Source organism: Pelobates fuscus, chromosome 2, assembly GCF_036172605.1.
Source record: "Pelobates fuscus isolate aPelFus1 chromosome 2, aPelFus1.pri, whole genome shotgun sequence".
Lineage (NCBI taxonomy): Eukaryota > Metazoa > Chordata > Amphibia > Anura > Pelobatidae > Pelobates > Pelobates fuscus.
In genome coordinates, this window is record NC_086318.1 from 76,536,043 (window position 1) to 76,554,077 (window position 18,035).

General features: G+C 42.6%; 1 protein-coding gene across 1 annotated transcript; it reads right to left on the reverse strand.

Moving 5' to 3' along the window:
• Positions 1 to 6,235: 6,235 nt before the first annotated feature.
• LOC134585499 (galactose-3-O-sulfotransferase 4-like) lies at positions 6,236 to 13,127 on the reverse strand. The gene is made up of 3 exons (XM_063440923.1): positions 13,051 to 13,127; positions 10,978 to 11,278; positions 6,236 to 7,277 (listed from the first exon to the last, which is right to left on the reverse strand). Exons 1-3 carry the CDS (start codon positions 13,092 to 13,094, stop codon positions 6,501 to 6,503), a joined length of 1,122 nt encoding a protein of 373 aa, XP_063296993.1. The 5' UTR covers positions 13,095 to 13,127; the 3' UTR covers positions 6,236 to 6,500.
• Positions 13,128 to 18,035: the final 4,908 nt, after the last annotated feature.

Genomic DNA, 18,035 nt, shown 5'->3' on the forward strand with positions numbered 1-18,035 from the left:
ATCTCCTTCTCTCTGATGGGAATGTTGTTTTTCTTAACAAAACCAGAGTCTATGAAATTTTCAGCTGCCCCGGAATCAACCAGGGCGTGTATGTGCTCAGCTATGCAACTCTCTCCCATATGCAAAGAAACAGGGAGAAGCAAACGGTTAGGAGGCAATTTAAGAGACTTAGATATCACACCCAAGGCCAGTCCCCTATAAGGTCTTAGGTGCGAGAGTTTTCCGGAAGCAAAGGACATTCCTTTACCATATAGTCTCTCCTACCACAGTATAGGCAGAGTCCATCCCTTCTCCTATGTAATTTTTCAGTTTCAGAGAGTTTGGCAACCCCTAATTGCATGGGTTCCTCCTCAGATACTTTAACACTCTCAGGTTTATCAACTCTGGGGTTAAAAGGTGTGACAAAACATCTATTCCTGTTTTTAGTATAGAGCCTGTCACGAATCCTATTATCTATATCAATGAGGTAGTCAGTAAGGTCCTCTAATGCAATAGGAAGCTCCTCAGCTGCTACCTCATCCAATATAGTGTCAGATAAACCTTCCATGAATGCAGTAGTTAACCCATTGTTGGTCCAATCTACCTGTGAAGCAAGGGTATGAAACTGAATGGCATAGTCAGCCACAGACCTAGAACCCTGTTTAATTCTCATTAATGCTCTTGCGGCATTTTTTGACCTTTTCGTTGTGTCAAAAGTTCTACGAAAAGCCGTAAGGAAACTAGTGAAATCATGCACCATAGGTCCATTAGCCACCCAAATAGGATTTGTTTTAAATATGTTTATTAATGTCGCAAACAAAAAAGCGTGAGCAGACATTTCACAAATCTGAAAATAACTTATGGTACCTGCGCAGAGGCTCATAAATCAGAATAAGCAGGTAATAGAATATTTTAGATGTACATTGACTTTGCAACATATGGTATATCAAAGGCATTTGACAGGTAGATTAACGCATTTTACAAGCTTATTAGTCGTCTGAGCAGTACCCATGTCTGACTACGCGTGTGATGGCGCTTTCAGCGTGGGTAGCCATATTCGTAATTTATGAAACATACAAATAATTAAATTAAGCATATATAAACTTCATAACAGTGATTGTTGTTTCGGATTAAACCCAATTTATGTTAGTACTGCACCTGATAGCATCGCGCCTGGCTTAAAAGCTCTTTTTATATCTAGTAACAGGAGCGCGGCGTAAACCCTTGTCCTAGACCAGTTGTTACCTGTGCATAGGCACGTCTAACATGTCAGTCAATGTACAGCGACCTGACTTAATATATCTAAGTATATGTTTCGTAGACTTCCCTACTGGGGCATAGTGTATGCTCTATTGTTGTCCTCGCTAGTTCTATTCAACAGGGTATGCTGAACCATCATTTAAACATGCAGTTGTTCTCATTCTTTGGCCGCCCTGGACGATGCTGCCTGTCAGGCCTAATATGCTCTAAACTAAACTGCTGTGCAGAAATACATCATGAAGCTATCTGGTGAACTAATATGCAGTGGTAGACGGCTGTATTACTGCTATAGTCTAATATCATTTTCATTAACAAGCAAAACTACAATTTATTCCAACTTTTAACCTTAAACGCAAACCCATAGGGGAGTGGGCAAAAGTAATCAGGAGCTGTTATCGATGTTAACGGTTGCGGGGTTGGTTTGTCCTTGAGACTAATGTACAGAGGGCCGCTCTGTACGCTGCTGCCTCATCGTTCCTGAGGCGCCGAGCCCCTGTCCTCCCCGCAACAACCCCAGTCCGTCACCCGGGTCCTACGTAGCCCTGTGGGCACTCGGGGGCAGGGGCTATCCATCCGACTCCCACACCTAGAGTCCACGGGCCCCTCGCTCCCTGCACCTCCCCAACACCACCCAAGGTCCTGGACTCAGAGGAGCAGGTTGCCCATTGTCTCACCCGGTGCCGGCCTCTGTCGTAGAGCTGGCGCGCACCCCCCCGGCCACCGGTCCGCCGGAGGGGCCGCACAGGCACGCCCCACTGGGCTCTCGGCCTCAGGGACACGGCCGTCAGGGGACCCCACATACCCAGTGGCTGGGGCATCCACTCCTCCAGCAGGCAGGCGGTCATCACGGGGGCTCCATCCAGCGCTCGGCGGTGCTCAGGTCCGCATGGGCTGTTCAGTATGGCCCTTCACAGCCAGTAGTCTCCTTTTTCACCCTTCAATTTTGCGAGAGCACCATTAATATGTGCTCCCGCCTGTGATGGGGCCAATCTCTTTTGCTCCCGGTCTGGGTGCCTCCTCAGGCAGGTGTTCCAGTCCCCGTGCATGCATCTCTGATGTTGCTGGCTGGCTGAGTCACATGCAGCCGGTGCCAGTGCAGGCGGTCGGCATCTGAGCCCCGCGGGTATCTCCGTCGGGAGACTTCACTAAACACAAATATTAGTGTTTTAAAACAGTAAAACATATTACAACAATAATATAGTCCATAAAAGTGCCGTTTGTTTGTAAAAAATGCAAAAAACTTCACTTTTACTTAAAATATCATCGTTGTAATATAATTTACCAGTTTTAAACAGTAATATTTGAGTTCAGCGAAGTCTCCTGAGTAAAACAGTACCCCCTATGTACAGGTTTTATGATGTCTTGGAGAGTTACAGGGTCAAATATAGTGCTTGCGAATTCAATTCTCTGCACTTTCTCCCTGTGTTGTCAATCAAATTTTAATTAATCAAATGACATAATTATGTTAAAAGATTACTTAAATATACACGTAGAATTTTAATATATATGCATTTATAGGTATTTAAATTCTACGTGTATACTAATGTAATCTATTATGTAATTATATGTATTTATCTCTCTATATATATTTGCGGTTATTTGTATCTTATATATAGATAGATATATATAGAATGTCATTCTAAGTGTATTTTGTTACCAATATATATTTTTTAATAACAAAATACAGTTAGAATAAAATTACATATGAATATATAATTTATTTTAAATTTTGTTTCAATATTTTATTTATTTATTTAATAATTGTATTTATTTATTATTGTAATTATATGTATATATATATATAATATATGTGTATATATCTATTATATATAATATATACATATTATATATATGTAACGTCACTCTAAGTGTATTTTAATACTAATATATATACTAATATTACTATTAAAATACATTACGCATGACGTTACATATATATAATATGTATATATATATTATATATATAATATATATACATATATTATATATATAAAAATGCATTTATTTTAATTTTACACATGTCTAATTATTTTTTTTAATTCTTCCCACCAGCAGGGGGACTGTCTGATAATTCAGACAGCCCCCCTGCTGGCAGATCCACAGCCAGCTATAGGGGGGCATGTGATCGCTCTTTGAGAGCGATCACATGGCCCCCGGGGGCCTGATTTGCCGTGGGGGGGCTGCCTGGGCTCTGAGGCAGCCCCCCAGAAGAGGATCGCGGCGGAGGTGAGTACCGCCGGACCTCCTGGGCTGCAAGCCGTTACGGCGTTCTATGCCGCCGCAACGGCTTTAAAGCCCTTTAAAGCCGCGATGGCATAGAACGCCGTAACGGCGTTAAGGGGTTAACATGAAACACCCTATGTAATCTAACTCTGACCTTATATAATCTTATATGTTTTGAAAGCAGTTTTGGTGTATAAATTAAGCCCCTGTGTGAGGCATGATCTTTACACAAAAAAAGCTTCATTAAGTTAAAGTTGTTTTGGCGACTATAGTGTCCCATTAAACCCCCCTTTACTCTAACCACTCTTAAAATTATTTATGTAGCTGCATACACTCACTATAGAATGATTTTGAGATATACATCATACCAAACCAAGGAATGTAGTAAACAGCCGAAAGAGTAAACATAAGAAAATACCTTTTTAACCCCTTAAGACCAGAGGGCTTACTATTACGCCCTATTTTAAGCGGCTCTAAATGCCGCCGGGCGTAATAGTACGCCCTCCGTTTTTTTTTTTACTTACCCGATCCCACGCCGGCGATTGCGGTTGGGGGGACTCCCAGGGAACCCCCCACGGCACGTCCGTCCTCCAGCAGCCCCCCCCCCGGCCATGTGAGAGTGAGGTCCTTGCGAGGACCTCACAATCACATGGCCGGGTTAGCTGCCTGCTGCAATACCAGCAGGGGGACTAACTGTAATGACAGTTAGTCCCCCTGCTGGCTGGAAATAAATTACATTAAAAGTTTATAAGTGTAAAAAATAAATAAATAATATTCTTAGATCATGTATATATATTATATATATATGATCTAAGTATATATATATACGCATATACACACACACACACATACACCGTCTAGGTGTATTTTACTATTAATATATATATAATTATATATATATATATATATTAATATCAAATTACACGTAGACTGATACTGATTAAATATATATATATATATATATATATATATATATAATTATTGTTATATATATATTTATATATAATATAAAAAAATGTGTAAATATGTTAAAAAATAAAATTAAAAAAATAATAAAAAATAAATAATTAAAAAATATATAGATGTGTGTTATTTTGTTCTAACTGTATTGTAATATTAATATATATATATATTTATATCAAAATACATGTAGAACGAAATAATATATATATCTATATACATAAATATATACGTATATATCACTATATATATATACCTATATATAAAAAAATATTTAAAAAAAATTATATATATAAATACATATATAGACACATACGTGTATATATATATACATATATTAATTCTACACATATATGTATGTAATATTTTTACATAATTAGGTATTGTAATTAATTACAATTAGCGGGACCTGGCTGACAACCCATGCCGAAAGTATAGGGAATTTAATTTAATAGCACTATATTTAACCCTATAACTTTCCAAGACACCATAAAACCTGTACATGGGGGGTACTGTTCTACTCGGGAGACTTCGCTGAACACAAATATTAGTGTTTCAAAACAGTAAAATGTATTACAACGATGATATCGCCAGTAAAAGTGAAGTTTTTTGCATTTTTCACGCACAAACAGCACTTACACGGACGATATTATTGCTGCGATACTATTTACTGTTTTGAAACACAAATATTTGTGTTCAGTGAAGTCTCACGAGTACAACAGTACCCCTCATGTACAGGTTTTATGGTGTTTTCAAAAGTTACAGCGTCAAATATAAGGCTTGTGTTTCATTTTTTTCACATTAAAATTCGCCAGATTGGTTATGTTGCCTTTGAGACCCTATGGTAGCCCAAGAATGAAAATTACCCCTATGATGGCATACCATTTGCAATAGTAGACAACCCAAGGTATTGCAAACGGGGTATGTCCAGTCTTTTTTAGTAGCCACTTAGTCACAAACACTGGCCAAATTTGCGTTTTTTGCATTTTTCACACACAAACAAATACTAACGCTAACTTTGGCCAATGTTTGTGACCAAATGGCTACTAAAAAAGACTGGACATACCACATTTGCAATACCTTGGGTTGTCTACTATTGCAAATGGTATGCCATTATGGGTGTAAATTTAATTCCTGGGCTACTATACAGTCTCAAAGGCAACGTAACCAATCTGGCGAATTTCAATTTCAAATGTAACGTGCTATATTTGACCCTGTAACTTCCCAAAACACCATAAAACCTGTACATAGGGGGTATTTTATTGCAGTAAAAGCAAACAGTATTATGACATTGACAGTTAAAATGTCACGTAGAACTAAAAAAACAACAAAATTTCTTATTTTATCCCATTTTCTTCATATTAAATTATGTTTCATAGTTAAATATTTGATATTAAATGAAAGCCCTGTTTCCCCTGAATAAAATGATATATAATAAGGGGGGTGCATTTAATATGAAACAGGTGAATTACGGTTGGACAGACATATAGCGCAAATGCCAGGTTTTGTTTACGTTTTGTTTTGTTCACAACGTGTACATTTGGCTCAGTCCTTAAGGGGTTAAGAAAAGAAAAAAAGATCTTTCAGTTGTTTAGTTGAGAAGTCCCTAATTTGATACCCTTTATTATTGCAATTCCATGTAAGGATGTGGGAAATATATACTAAACAGCCAAAAGATCAAAATAAAGAAAAAGAGTGATTTTCTAAATTTTGCTGTTTCAGATGCTTAATAGATAAGTCCCTAAATTGCTATCCTTATAAAAGCAAATCTGAAACATTTAATTTAGAGGAATTCCGAATGTTATGGTTTGTAAAGATTTTGGATATTTGGAATCCACCGATTGCCAAATAAGTCTGAATTCTAAAGGGAATTTGGAGCTTAATGAATTGCATATGTCTAGTTTAAAGTGGTCAGATAGAAATTAGAATACAATGCTCTATGGGTCTGAACAAAATCCAGCAAAACACTTTGTACACTCCAAGAAGTATGAAGATGAGAAAACAGTGCTAAAACTGTGTCAAAGTATTGGGAAAAATAAATAAAGTGTCGAAGGTGAGAGATACTGAGAAGTATTGTATTATTGTAGATTATTTTTAGCTCTCTTCTTCAATAGTTCAGTATACTGAATTTCTGGAGTAATTAGTTTTTGGCATAAAAGCCTGTCACTTTCTTTTAATCCTGGCTTCAGGTTCTGTCCAAGAATTCTGGCTATTCCTGACTGGTAGGGTTTTAGAGATTTGTCTTGCATTTGGTCAGGATCCACTTCACCTTGTAAGCAGATCTGTGCAATTTCAGTCCTCTTTTTTCGAAGCTCCTCTACTTCATTCTCCATTCTCTTCCTCCCAAAGTTGTCCACCTTATTCCAGAAAGACCTATTAAAGTAGACATACAGATTCCAGTCTAACTGATTCCAGTTCTTGATCTTATCCTGGGTTTCTTTAGACAGTGCTTGTTTTGTATTGTTGCTTCTACTGTTAAGTGGAATTGATAGAATATCTTCAAAAGTCCAACATAGTGCATTCTTCAAAAGCACTAAAGATTCATCAAAGTAGTCTGATATTAGCACCAGGTCAAACATGGTGTCTACTGCCCGACACATAAGTTTAAAGTGCTTTGTAGATTCTAGTCCATTGTTGTCAAAACCCAAATCAAAAGCCATTAAGTTCTTGGCATAGTTACCTTTTTCACTGGTGGTTTTATAGTATTTTGAGGTATTGGTGAAGAAGTCCTCTAGACTTTTAGCTTCATGAAATACATCTATGTTTTTGAAATATGAGAACGATGATTCCATGTGAGAAACTGGATTTCGTACAATAGTAAAATAAAATGTGCTGTTTGGCATTACCTTTTCCACCTGAGGAAAATTAGAGCAAAAAGTAATTATTCCATATAATTTTAGAATTCTCAGAAACTATTCACAATATATTTCCACACTAATTTTTTTTTTTTTTATTGGGCTACATAATCTTTACAAGTTGCAGGGTTCTGTTTAATTTCTTATGGATGAACACAGGACTCGACTAACATACAAGGGTAAATTGTGTCTGATTACTTCACCTATTCATTTTTTTCTTTCTATGTAAAAATAATTAATAATTAATTTTGTTAGTCCAATAAAAGATACAAATGTTATCTGTTTTCTACATGTATGTACAAAAATATATAGATATGTTTTTAAGATATCCTAACACATGAGAAAACAATTGTTACATCCTTATATGTTTGTCCCTTTCACTTGTGCAAGGCACAGGTATGATTTCTATATATTTTGTCTGTTGCACGTTACTAGTTAGACTTCCATTCTCCAAACACAAATTAAACAACTCTTTATATGAAATAGTAGTAAATAATTGGTAATTATTACTTGAACCTTCAGTTACTGGTTTCAGAATGGGTTGTGGTGTAGCTAAGTTTCCCATATCTTGCACATAATCTGTTCTATTACATCTCCAACTATATTTCTCATTTCCTACTCTTATTTACTAATTTTCACCCTAATTTCTCACTGTGCTTCTTTTCTCCTCTTAATTCTCCTTGTGTATTTGTTTACTAGCCCTGAGTTTAGAAAGAGTAGAATATGGAGTTTTGTTCCTTGTGGTCTGCAGGAAAAGCAGGACTCTTTTTACTGTCCAGCACAACTCCAATGCAGTGGTGTATTTTGGTTTTGTGCTGCCCTAGGCATGACAACATGGGCACCCTCCACTCCTCCCCATATATAAATTTCTCTTTGCCTGACAGACACATGCCTTCACTGATGCATATACTGACATACACTCACTGACCGAAACACAGTCATTGACATACACACTGTTTAACCAACGCACACTTTCACTGAAACACACACACTTATTGACACTCACAGTCACTGAGGGACACACACATTCACCGACAGACACACATACACACTCTCTGACAAACACACATACTCTTTGACAGATTCACATACAAATACATATACACTCTCAGTGACAAACACACATACACTCTTACTGACAAACACACATACTCTTTGAAAGACACACATACACATTCTCTGAGAAACAAATATACTCTGACAGATACACAAACAAACAAATATACACTCTTACTGACAAACACACATACTCTTTGACAGACACACAAACACACATACACTCTCACTGACAAACACACATACACACTCATTGACAAACACACATACATACTCACTGACAAGCACACATACATTACACACTTACACACTCACTGACATGCACATGCACACATACATTCTCACTGACAAGCACAAATACACTCTCACTGACAAACACAAATACACACTCATTGACAAATGCACAAACACACTCACTGACAAACACACACACACACTAACTGACAAGCACACATACACTCTCACTGACAATCACACATACACACTCACTGACAAACACACATACACACTCACTGACAAGCACACACCCATTCTCACTGACAAGCACACATACACTTTCATTGACAAAAATACATACACACACACACTCACTGACAAGCACACATACATTACACACATACACACTCACTGACAAGCACACATACATTCTCACTGACAAGCACACATACACTCTCACTGGCAAACACACATACACTCTCACTGACAAACACACATACAAACTCCCTTACAGACACACACAATTTTTATTTTTTATTTTTTTAAATTTCACTCCACCCTACCTTTGGGAGTGTTAGCATTGAATCTCTATTTCCCTTGGGTCCAGTGGGCTGTTGGGCTGAGCAGCTGGTGTGTGGTCCCTGGGGTTCAGTGGGGCTGCTGGGCGTACCGGCTGGCGTGCGGGCGTACAGTGCGGGTGGCAAGTGAGCAGTGTTCTTCCTGCTCAGCTCCCTCTCACGCCTCTCAGTGATGCCGGGGCCGGAGTGACGTCATATTCTGACTCCGGCATCACTGTGGGCGTGCAAAGGAGCAGAGCAGGAGAGAGCTCAGGGGAGAGTGCTCCCTCGCCAGTCGCCTTAATTATCAGCGCTTGCCAACCTCGGGGGGAGGGAGGGGGGTGGAAAGGAGGGGAGAGGGACGCTGAAAGTGCCGCCCAAAGCAAATGCCTTGCCAACCTCATGCTAGGTATAGTGCTGCTCCAATGCAATGTCTCTTACTACATTTGTTCCTTGCATTACTAGATTTGTGTTTATTTACATTATATTGATCTTGAATGCTGGCCTTCCCATTGATTATGATTATTAAGCTAGATTCTATACATTTTTAACTACAGAGACAAACAGGACCAAGACTAGGATACCAGTAAAAGTTCTAGTCAATAGAAGAACTTAAACACTATGAGCACCAAAGCAACTTTAGCTTAATTAATCAGTTTGGGTGTTCAGATCCTGCCCCTGCAGTCTCACTGCTCAATTCTCAGCCATCTAGAAGTTAAATAATTTTGTTTACACAGCCCTAGTCTCACCCCCTTGAATGTGACTTGCACAGCCTTCCTAAACACTTCATATGAGATATATTTAATGTTTAACCCCATAAGGACACATGACATGCGTGACATGTCATGATTCCCTTTTATTCCAGAAGTTTGGTCCTTAAGGGGTTAAACTTCCTTTATTGCATATTCTGTTTAATTTAGAATTTCTTATTTCCTGCTCTGTTAATAGCCTTCTAAACCCCGAGCCTCCTTTGTGTGATTAAAGTTCAATATACAGAACAGGTGATTAACACTTCTAAAGTTAACATCTGATTGAAAATTAAACCATGCAGGCTGTGTGAGTCACAGCCAGGAGTGATGTGGAAAGGGCAGCATAAACAGTAAGCAAAAGTAATTTAACTCCTAAATGGCAGAGAATTGAGCAGTGAGACTGCACGGACATGCTCTATGCACAAAAACGGTTTCATTAAGCTAAAGTAGTTTTGATGCCTATAGTATACCTTTAATTTCATATTAAAGGCCAGGTAATCAGACGGGGTGACTAGAGGAAAAATCACCTAACAATCTGGCTGCATTTTCCACATTTTGAAGTTGACCAGCATCTCATAGTTCTGGTTTTATATTATATCAAACGTGGCAGAATTTTCAACAAGATGTTTTCTGGTGCTCTGGCACTGGCTTGTTTATTTGATTGCATTGTGTCTGCCTACAGATTCCTTTTCTTTCTCCTCGTTGAAGAGATTTTGCTAAGACTGAACATTAGAAGGACCTGTAATAAGTCTTTCTGTCCCAGTCTTATTTTTCTATACTTTCCTATTATAGTTTGACCCACAAACTGTGTGCAAACGTCCCAGCATATTATGACACTCTCTAGCTCCAGGATCTCATGAAAACGTACATGCATTTGGTTTTTCACAGATCAGCCCTTCTTATACTAACAATGGAGTGGACATGTGTGTGGAATTGCAAGCATCTAAGATATTAAAATAAGCTATATCATATTTTGATGGACGACGTCTGTGTAATAAAGTTCAGTTCAGCTGTGCATAATTATTTGAGAGTTATTTTTTAGAATCAAAGTAATATTAGAATATTACAGTTTTGTTCTGTAAAGAAATTGTAGAATATGTATGCTTTGTTCATGGGAGATACCTCAGTGAGTTGAAACCTCATGTGGTGGCACATGATATGAAACTCCTTCTTGCTTTCCATGGAAAAACCTTCAACATACTTAGCGATGAAATAACTGGGGTAGGAAAACTGTGCTTGAAAGGGAAGGGCAAAGGTCAAGTTGTGAGCTTCTCCGAAACGGAACAGAATGTTCATGACTGTGCTGCTGGCTGTCTTGTGGTTTTTTAGGAAGAAGATATGGGTCTTTGGTTGGCAGGAACCTGCCAGTCTTCCTGCATCCACTGATGAATCATCAAAGTGAAATGGCCAAAATGTATTATCTCTGTTATAAAAGATAAAGCATACTTTTTCAACAAGTTGACTATTCATTATATTTATTACATGTTCACTGATATTATGATTTATTGGTTCATGGTTTCTGAACAGGGAAGATAATAAATAAATTTAAAAACTTGTACAAAATTGAATATTCTATATACATTTTATTCCATTAAAGTTAGGAAAACCATCAAAACTGAAAATATTTGATTTTCTTCCACCACCTGCTAAGCTGCCATTCTGAATGGAGATCAAACACCTCTGGCCTGTTTTGCCTAACCTCACTGACGTTTACACACACATATACACAAATGTATAACTAGCACAAACACAAGCATGCATACAAAGACATACATGAACATGCATACATAGATACACATTAATATGTCTACACAGCTACAAACACACATGCAATCATAGACACACTAATAGACCAATTTATAAGCATACAAAGGCACACTGACATACAGACACAAACTCACAATGACAGCTATACACTGATTTACATTGACACACATTCTAATGTTGATAATCATACATACACTGACACTCATACAGACAATCACACTCTAACACATAGTGCTATTCCTCCATCTATTCTCACTTACTTGCCCAGGGATTCAGTTTTTTGGAGTAGACGAGTTCCTTATTTTTTCTTGCTTCCATGCTACTACAGGCTGTGGAGATAAAGTCCATTTCTACCTCTACTCTTGCTCCTCAGCTCTTCTGACTGGAAGCTAGATGGAAGTGAAGTGTAATCACTTACTCCGAACACAACGGCTGCTTTGGAGAACAGCTTTGCAAGCTATTGCTACTAGTCTAATTCGAGGGCTCCACAGGCCATGTTTGACAGCCCTGGCCTTGGCACTTACAATCCTCTTAGTCAACGACCAGTCCTCAACCTTTATATTAGCATCAGCACTCTTCTAGCCCCTTTACAACAAAGCAGCCAGTCAGTTACGCTAAGATCATACATTTCAAGTGTCTCATGATTGACTAGACTGCCTCCAAATACAGGCTCTTGTCATGCCAACCCAGTTTAGTTTCCAGGTTTCCCTCAATTGCAAGCACATCGAAAGATACATTTGCGCTGTGCAAAATTATGTAAAAAGAAAAGTGTACCATATTGAATATTCACTTGATTGAAACAAAGAAAAATACATTTATTGAACACAAATATAATAAGACAAGGGGAACAGCCAACCCTCAAAAATTAATAAAAGTGTCTGCGATTGTGACAATGTAGTGTAAAGAGTGAAAGACTTACAGTCAACCTAAGAGCAGCTAAATACAAAATGTCATTATTAAGGGATCACTCCAACCTAAAACAGTGTCTTATTAAAACAGTATTTTGGTTGTAGTAACCTTACTAGCATGGCTCTTCCAACTCCCCTACTCCTAAAAAGAAATAAAGAATAATCTTATCTGTAATTCCACACAGAGGCCTGGAACTACGGGCAGCCCCATACTTCTCCAGTGATGTCACTACTCCTTATTGCAGGGAAAACTACATCCCAGGGGGTCAGAGTAATCCTTTAAGAGGGAAACGGCTACCATATCAACATTATCTCACTGTAATTAGCACTTGTTTGATTAAAAAGAGTTCCGAGTAACTTATTTAAAGATCGATGAGGTATCTAAACTCCTGTACTACTATCTCTCTACTGGTTTATCCATAGTGAGTTGCAATAAGTGTCCTGTATCTTATCGAAGCACATTGCTTGTATCCTATGCCATTGGAGTCATCAATGAACGTATATATATTTGAACACGTACCTTTTTGATTCTTTCAGTTTGCAGTATTGAAAAATGAAGCCCATTATTGTTGTGATAAAGAGAGATGCACATACATACTTCCACTTTAGAGAGGCAGAACTGCAGAGAATTTAAGGGAATACATTTGGATCATGAATATTTATTCACATTCAATGGAACAATTATACAAAGAAAACAGAAGTTATTTTTTTTAATTGTAGCTGAAAAAATGCTTGTAATATAGCCTTATAATTTATTATATTGTGATGAACAGACATGTTATTAAAATTTTCTTTTAACGCCAGGTCCTGGCTTACCCTTGTTCCATTTGGGAGCCATGTTTAGTCCTTTTTGGTCAGATTTACTGGTCAGATGTGAAACCATCCCAAAATGCATTTTTTTCCGCACTGACTGCACCGCCAGTAAGTCCGCACCTAACCCGATCACTCTTAGATAATGAGCTAAACCTTACCTGGCTTAGCTCAGAGCAGAAAGCTTTTGGCTGCAGTACAAAAAGGAACTGGAACCTGGTAGACCCCAGGTAAGAGTTCAAACTATTTAAAAATGGTTTGACTACTTAATTAAAGGGCATTCATAGAACCATGACCACTATGGCACGGTGTAGGGGTTATTATGCTTGGACTTTTCTGTTAATAATTCAGTATTGGGGGGCGTGGCCTGGAAGCCGAGGAAGATGGCAGCGTGATTCCTGAGCTCCCTTCCAGGCTCGACTATTTTCAGCGTTTATCCTCGCCAAAAGCACCTTTCTGCCCCGACAATGGGCAAATCTCATAAGGCAACACCGGCCACCAAGTCTGCTGACACTCCCAGAGGGAGCAGCCATCATTCCCTGAGGCAATACCTGATCGCCCCGGCGGACCCGGACACGCAGGCCTCCAACGACTCTGCGGCCTCCGAAGGGCCTTTCCCGCCATCACCACACAGGGGGGAGACTCTCATCGGGACCCCCCTAGGGGACACCCCAGCCACCCACCCTGACTGGATGGATATCCTGCGTAACTTGCCTACGAAGGAAGACCTGCGAGCGGCGAACAGCGAACTCCGCTCCTCCATCACGTCGGAGCTGCAGGCCATGAGGGAAGAATTTTGCGGCCTGCGCCAGAGGGTCTCTCAGCTTGAAGCGGACTGCGACCACATGTCATCGGCGCAGTCCGCAACCGCAGACTCCCTGCAACTCAGCACCCTTCAAATCCGACAAATGGCTTACCATCTAGAAGACCTCGATAACCGGGGCAGGCGGCAAAACCTAAGGATTCGTGGTGTGCCGGAAGAAGTAGACGACACAACCCCAGTACAACACACCCTTACGGGCCTATTCAATAACCTACTGGACAGACCACCACAGGCCCCACTCGAGATAGTGAGAGCCCACAGAGCCCTCAGACCGAGGGGACCGCCTGGGGGCATCCCCCGAGACATAATATGCTGCTTAGCCAATTTCCAACAAAAAGAGGAGATCCTCCGCAAAGCAAGAGAACTGGGCAGGGTACTACTAGACGGCACGGAGATCCAGCTATACCCGGATCTGTCACCCACTACGCTGGCGTACCGCAGGGCTTTGCGCCCTTTCACCAGGCAGCTACAATCCAACAAAATTAAATACCGCTGGTGTTTCCCACACGGACTCCAAGTACAAACTCCGAAAGGCCCTTTCGAAACTCGAGAAAAGAACGACATGGAAGCTATTGCGAGAGAGCTGCAAATAACACCAGCTTCCTTAACCTGGCCTGACCCCCTGATGCTTTACACGCCCGCCCAGAGAACCGGGAGACAGGCCGCCGGATCCCAGATACCAAGGACCACACGCCAACAGGCAGCAGGCCCACGCGGCCTATAAACGGACATAACACCCGAGCGGCACCTGTCCCGGGGACTTTGGGCCCGGCAACGGGACGCCCACTTCATCGAGCTCCACGCAGCCTCTACCGTGATGACTGTGGCCCAGACGGTCCATCTCGGACCTTACAACCCACACCTGGAACTGTTGACACCACCACCCACCCCTACTCACAGACCCCCTCACCCAGCAGGGAACCACGACCCCGGGGCGCTGATCCAAGTAACAAAGAGCTCAAGGAGGCCCTAGAGACCGCCACGGAGCGGGACACACCAGCTACAGACTCTGTTGCACAACCACGGAACCGACCTGGGTTACCCCAGGCCTCAGGGCCGGCCAGGACTGCATGGAGCAAGTGCTCTGGGGGACTCTATCTCACTGCCTGAGAACCGCAAGTACAAACCTAACACCGGCCTCGCGGCCCAGGGGCCTGCCCACTCCTGAAGGGGGACCGGGGGGAGGGATAGGCTGGGGTTACAGCTAAACGGGAGCGGGATGGGGGGGATTCCCTATGTATGCTATGCAATTGTATCCGGAGATCGGGGGCTGCGGGGCGGGCTGGGTCACCGTCTCCTCCTTAATAGACCCGTGACGACCTTATCAGGAGCGGGCCGGGGGGACGGGGACCCGGCGCGCCCGGGCCTCCGAGAGGGTGGGTGGGGGAGGGAGAAACCCGGAGATGGAACACTGTCTGAGGGGGAGACACAGGGCCTTAGGAACGGGGGCCGCAGACCGGACCGGGCAACCGCGCCCCCCGAGTTGACCTGCGATGACCTACCCAGGAGCAGGCGGGGGCGCGGGGTCCCGGCCCGCTCGGGCCCTCGGATGGCGAATGGATTACACTCATCGTGTCCCCGAGAGGACAACACGGAGGGGGGGGGACAATAAAGAGAGGCCCACTTGGGCCCCACGACACGGACCTCGAGAACACAACACTGGGCGGCCTGGGGGCTGGGCCATCACGACATGGGATAGGTGCCACCATATCCTAACGCCTGTATTCATATTTAAATGTAAATTTTAATACATGTTTACTGTTATTGTGTTTAACTGCTTTATATACTGTTGCTTGCTGTTGCCGAAATGCATCTGCCCCTTACACCTCAGGCGAGGACACGCATACTTATGCTATAGCTACTGACAGAGCCACGAAGGGGACATAAGGGAAACCGACTGCGTAGGACGAACAGGGTTGACAAGAGATCACAAGGTGACTTGCCCACGACAGTCTGCACGCAGCGGGACCACGGTTTACCCAGAGGCCTAGGCCTTCCTCCTACTCCCCCAAGAGACAGGCGCCACGCAAAGGCGGCCGAGACACTGGGCCCCCTACTAGGCTCAGGTCTTAGGGACCGCCTGGACGCCACACTCTAACGCCTCTGACGCGGCGGAATCCCACAAACCTAATCCCTAACCCCCTCACACAGACGCTACATAGACCCCTTACTAACTGACGACTGACGGACTGACGGGTCCTAGAGATGTCACTCACACCGGCCAACCTTACGATCCTATCCCTGAATGCGAGAGGCCTGAACAAGCCTGAACGCAGAGCAGCTGCTCTACGGGACTTTCATGCGGCCAGTGCGTCCATAGTGTACATACAGGAGACACATTTTAGAGAAGGGTCCAGACCCAAACTACGGGACCACCGATACACTGCAGGGTATTTTAGTGATTACCACGGTGGCAAGGCAAGAGGTGCAGCAATACTCATACACAAAAGGGTACCCCTCCAGGAGACAGGAGTCCAAACGGACAGGGAAGGTAGATATGTGTTTCTGAAGGGGACAATAGCGGGCCAGACGTACACGTTCGCCAACGTGTACGCCCCCAACCAGAGACACCATAGGTTTTTCTCACAGACTCTCCGCAAACTGGCAGCATTCACTGAGGGCATACTAGTCTTGGGCGGGGACTTCAATCTGACGCTAGACCCGAGGTGGGATTCATCCACCGGCACCTCACAAGTCCCGACCCAACACCTATCCACAATCAAAACTCTCCTCGTTAAATACAAACTAGTAGATAGCTGGAGGGCCCTCCACCCGGACGAACGGGATTACACATTTTTCTCACACCCACACAACACATACACCAGGATAGATTACTTCTTCCTCCAACACTATCACCTACCACTGGTCCTACAAACTGACCATGGTACGGCGACGTGGTCAGACCACGCCCCGGTGACGCTCACACTGGCCTCACCACTATTCCGTCCCAGAGTAGCCAAGTGGAGACTCAATGAATACCTCCTGTCCGATCCCACTGTCAAAGCGGACATAGCATCGACCCTCAGGGAGTACTTCTCCATCAACACACCCGACCAAACGACCCCGACGATAGTATGGGAGGCACACAAAAGTGTAGTCAGGGGCCACTTCATCAGGCAGGGCGCCACACAGAAAACATTGCGGGAGAAGAGAATGACCACACTCCTAGCAGACATTCAGGCCATAGACACCCTCAACAAAACCCAACAGACACAAGCACAGCAGGAACAACTGCTTTCGTTACGAAGGGACCTGACCAAACTACTACAAACTAGATACCACAGAGACGCGCTGCGGCATAAGGCATTCTTCTCGTTACACGGCAACAAGAGTGGCAGACTCCTGGCACGGATGCTTGCTAAACGCAGACAACAGACATATATTGACCGCATCCGCGACAACAAGAACACACTACACAGACTCCCCGCCAGGATACAGGAAGTAATCAGGTCGTACTATGCCGACCTGTACGCACTCCCGAGCCCGACATCAACACAGGCAACCACGCGACTGTCGGAAGCAATTGATAATTACCTTGCCAACCACACTATACCCACACTAGACCGGGACACGGCAACCTTACTTGACGAAACAATCACACAAGAGGAGCTAGCCGCGGCTATCAAACGGACGGCACCAGGCAAAAGCCCAGGCCCTGACGGTCTCCCGCTGTGCTACTATAAGGCATATGCCGACATACTGTACGCCCCCCTGGTTGAGGCGTTTAATGCCATAAGGGAGGGACACTGCTTCCCCAAGCAAACACTGGCGGCCCATATCACCATCCTCCCTAAGGAGGGCAAAGATGTAGAACACTGCGGGAGTTATCGACCCATATCCCTCATAAACTGCGACCTTAAATTACTAGCTAA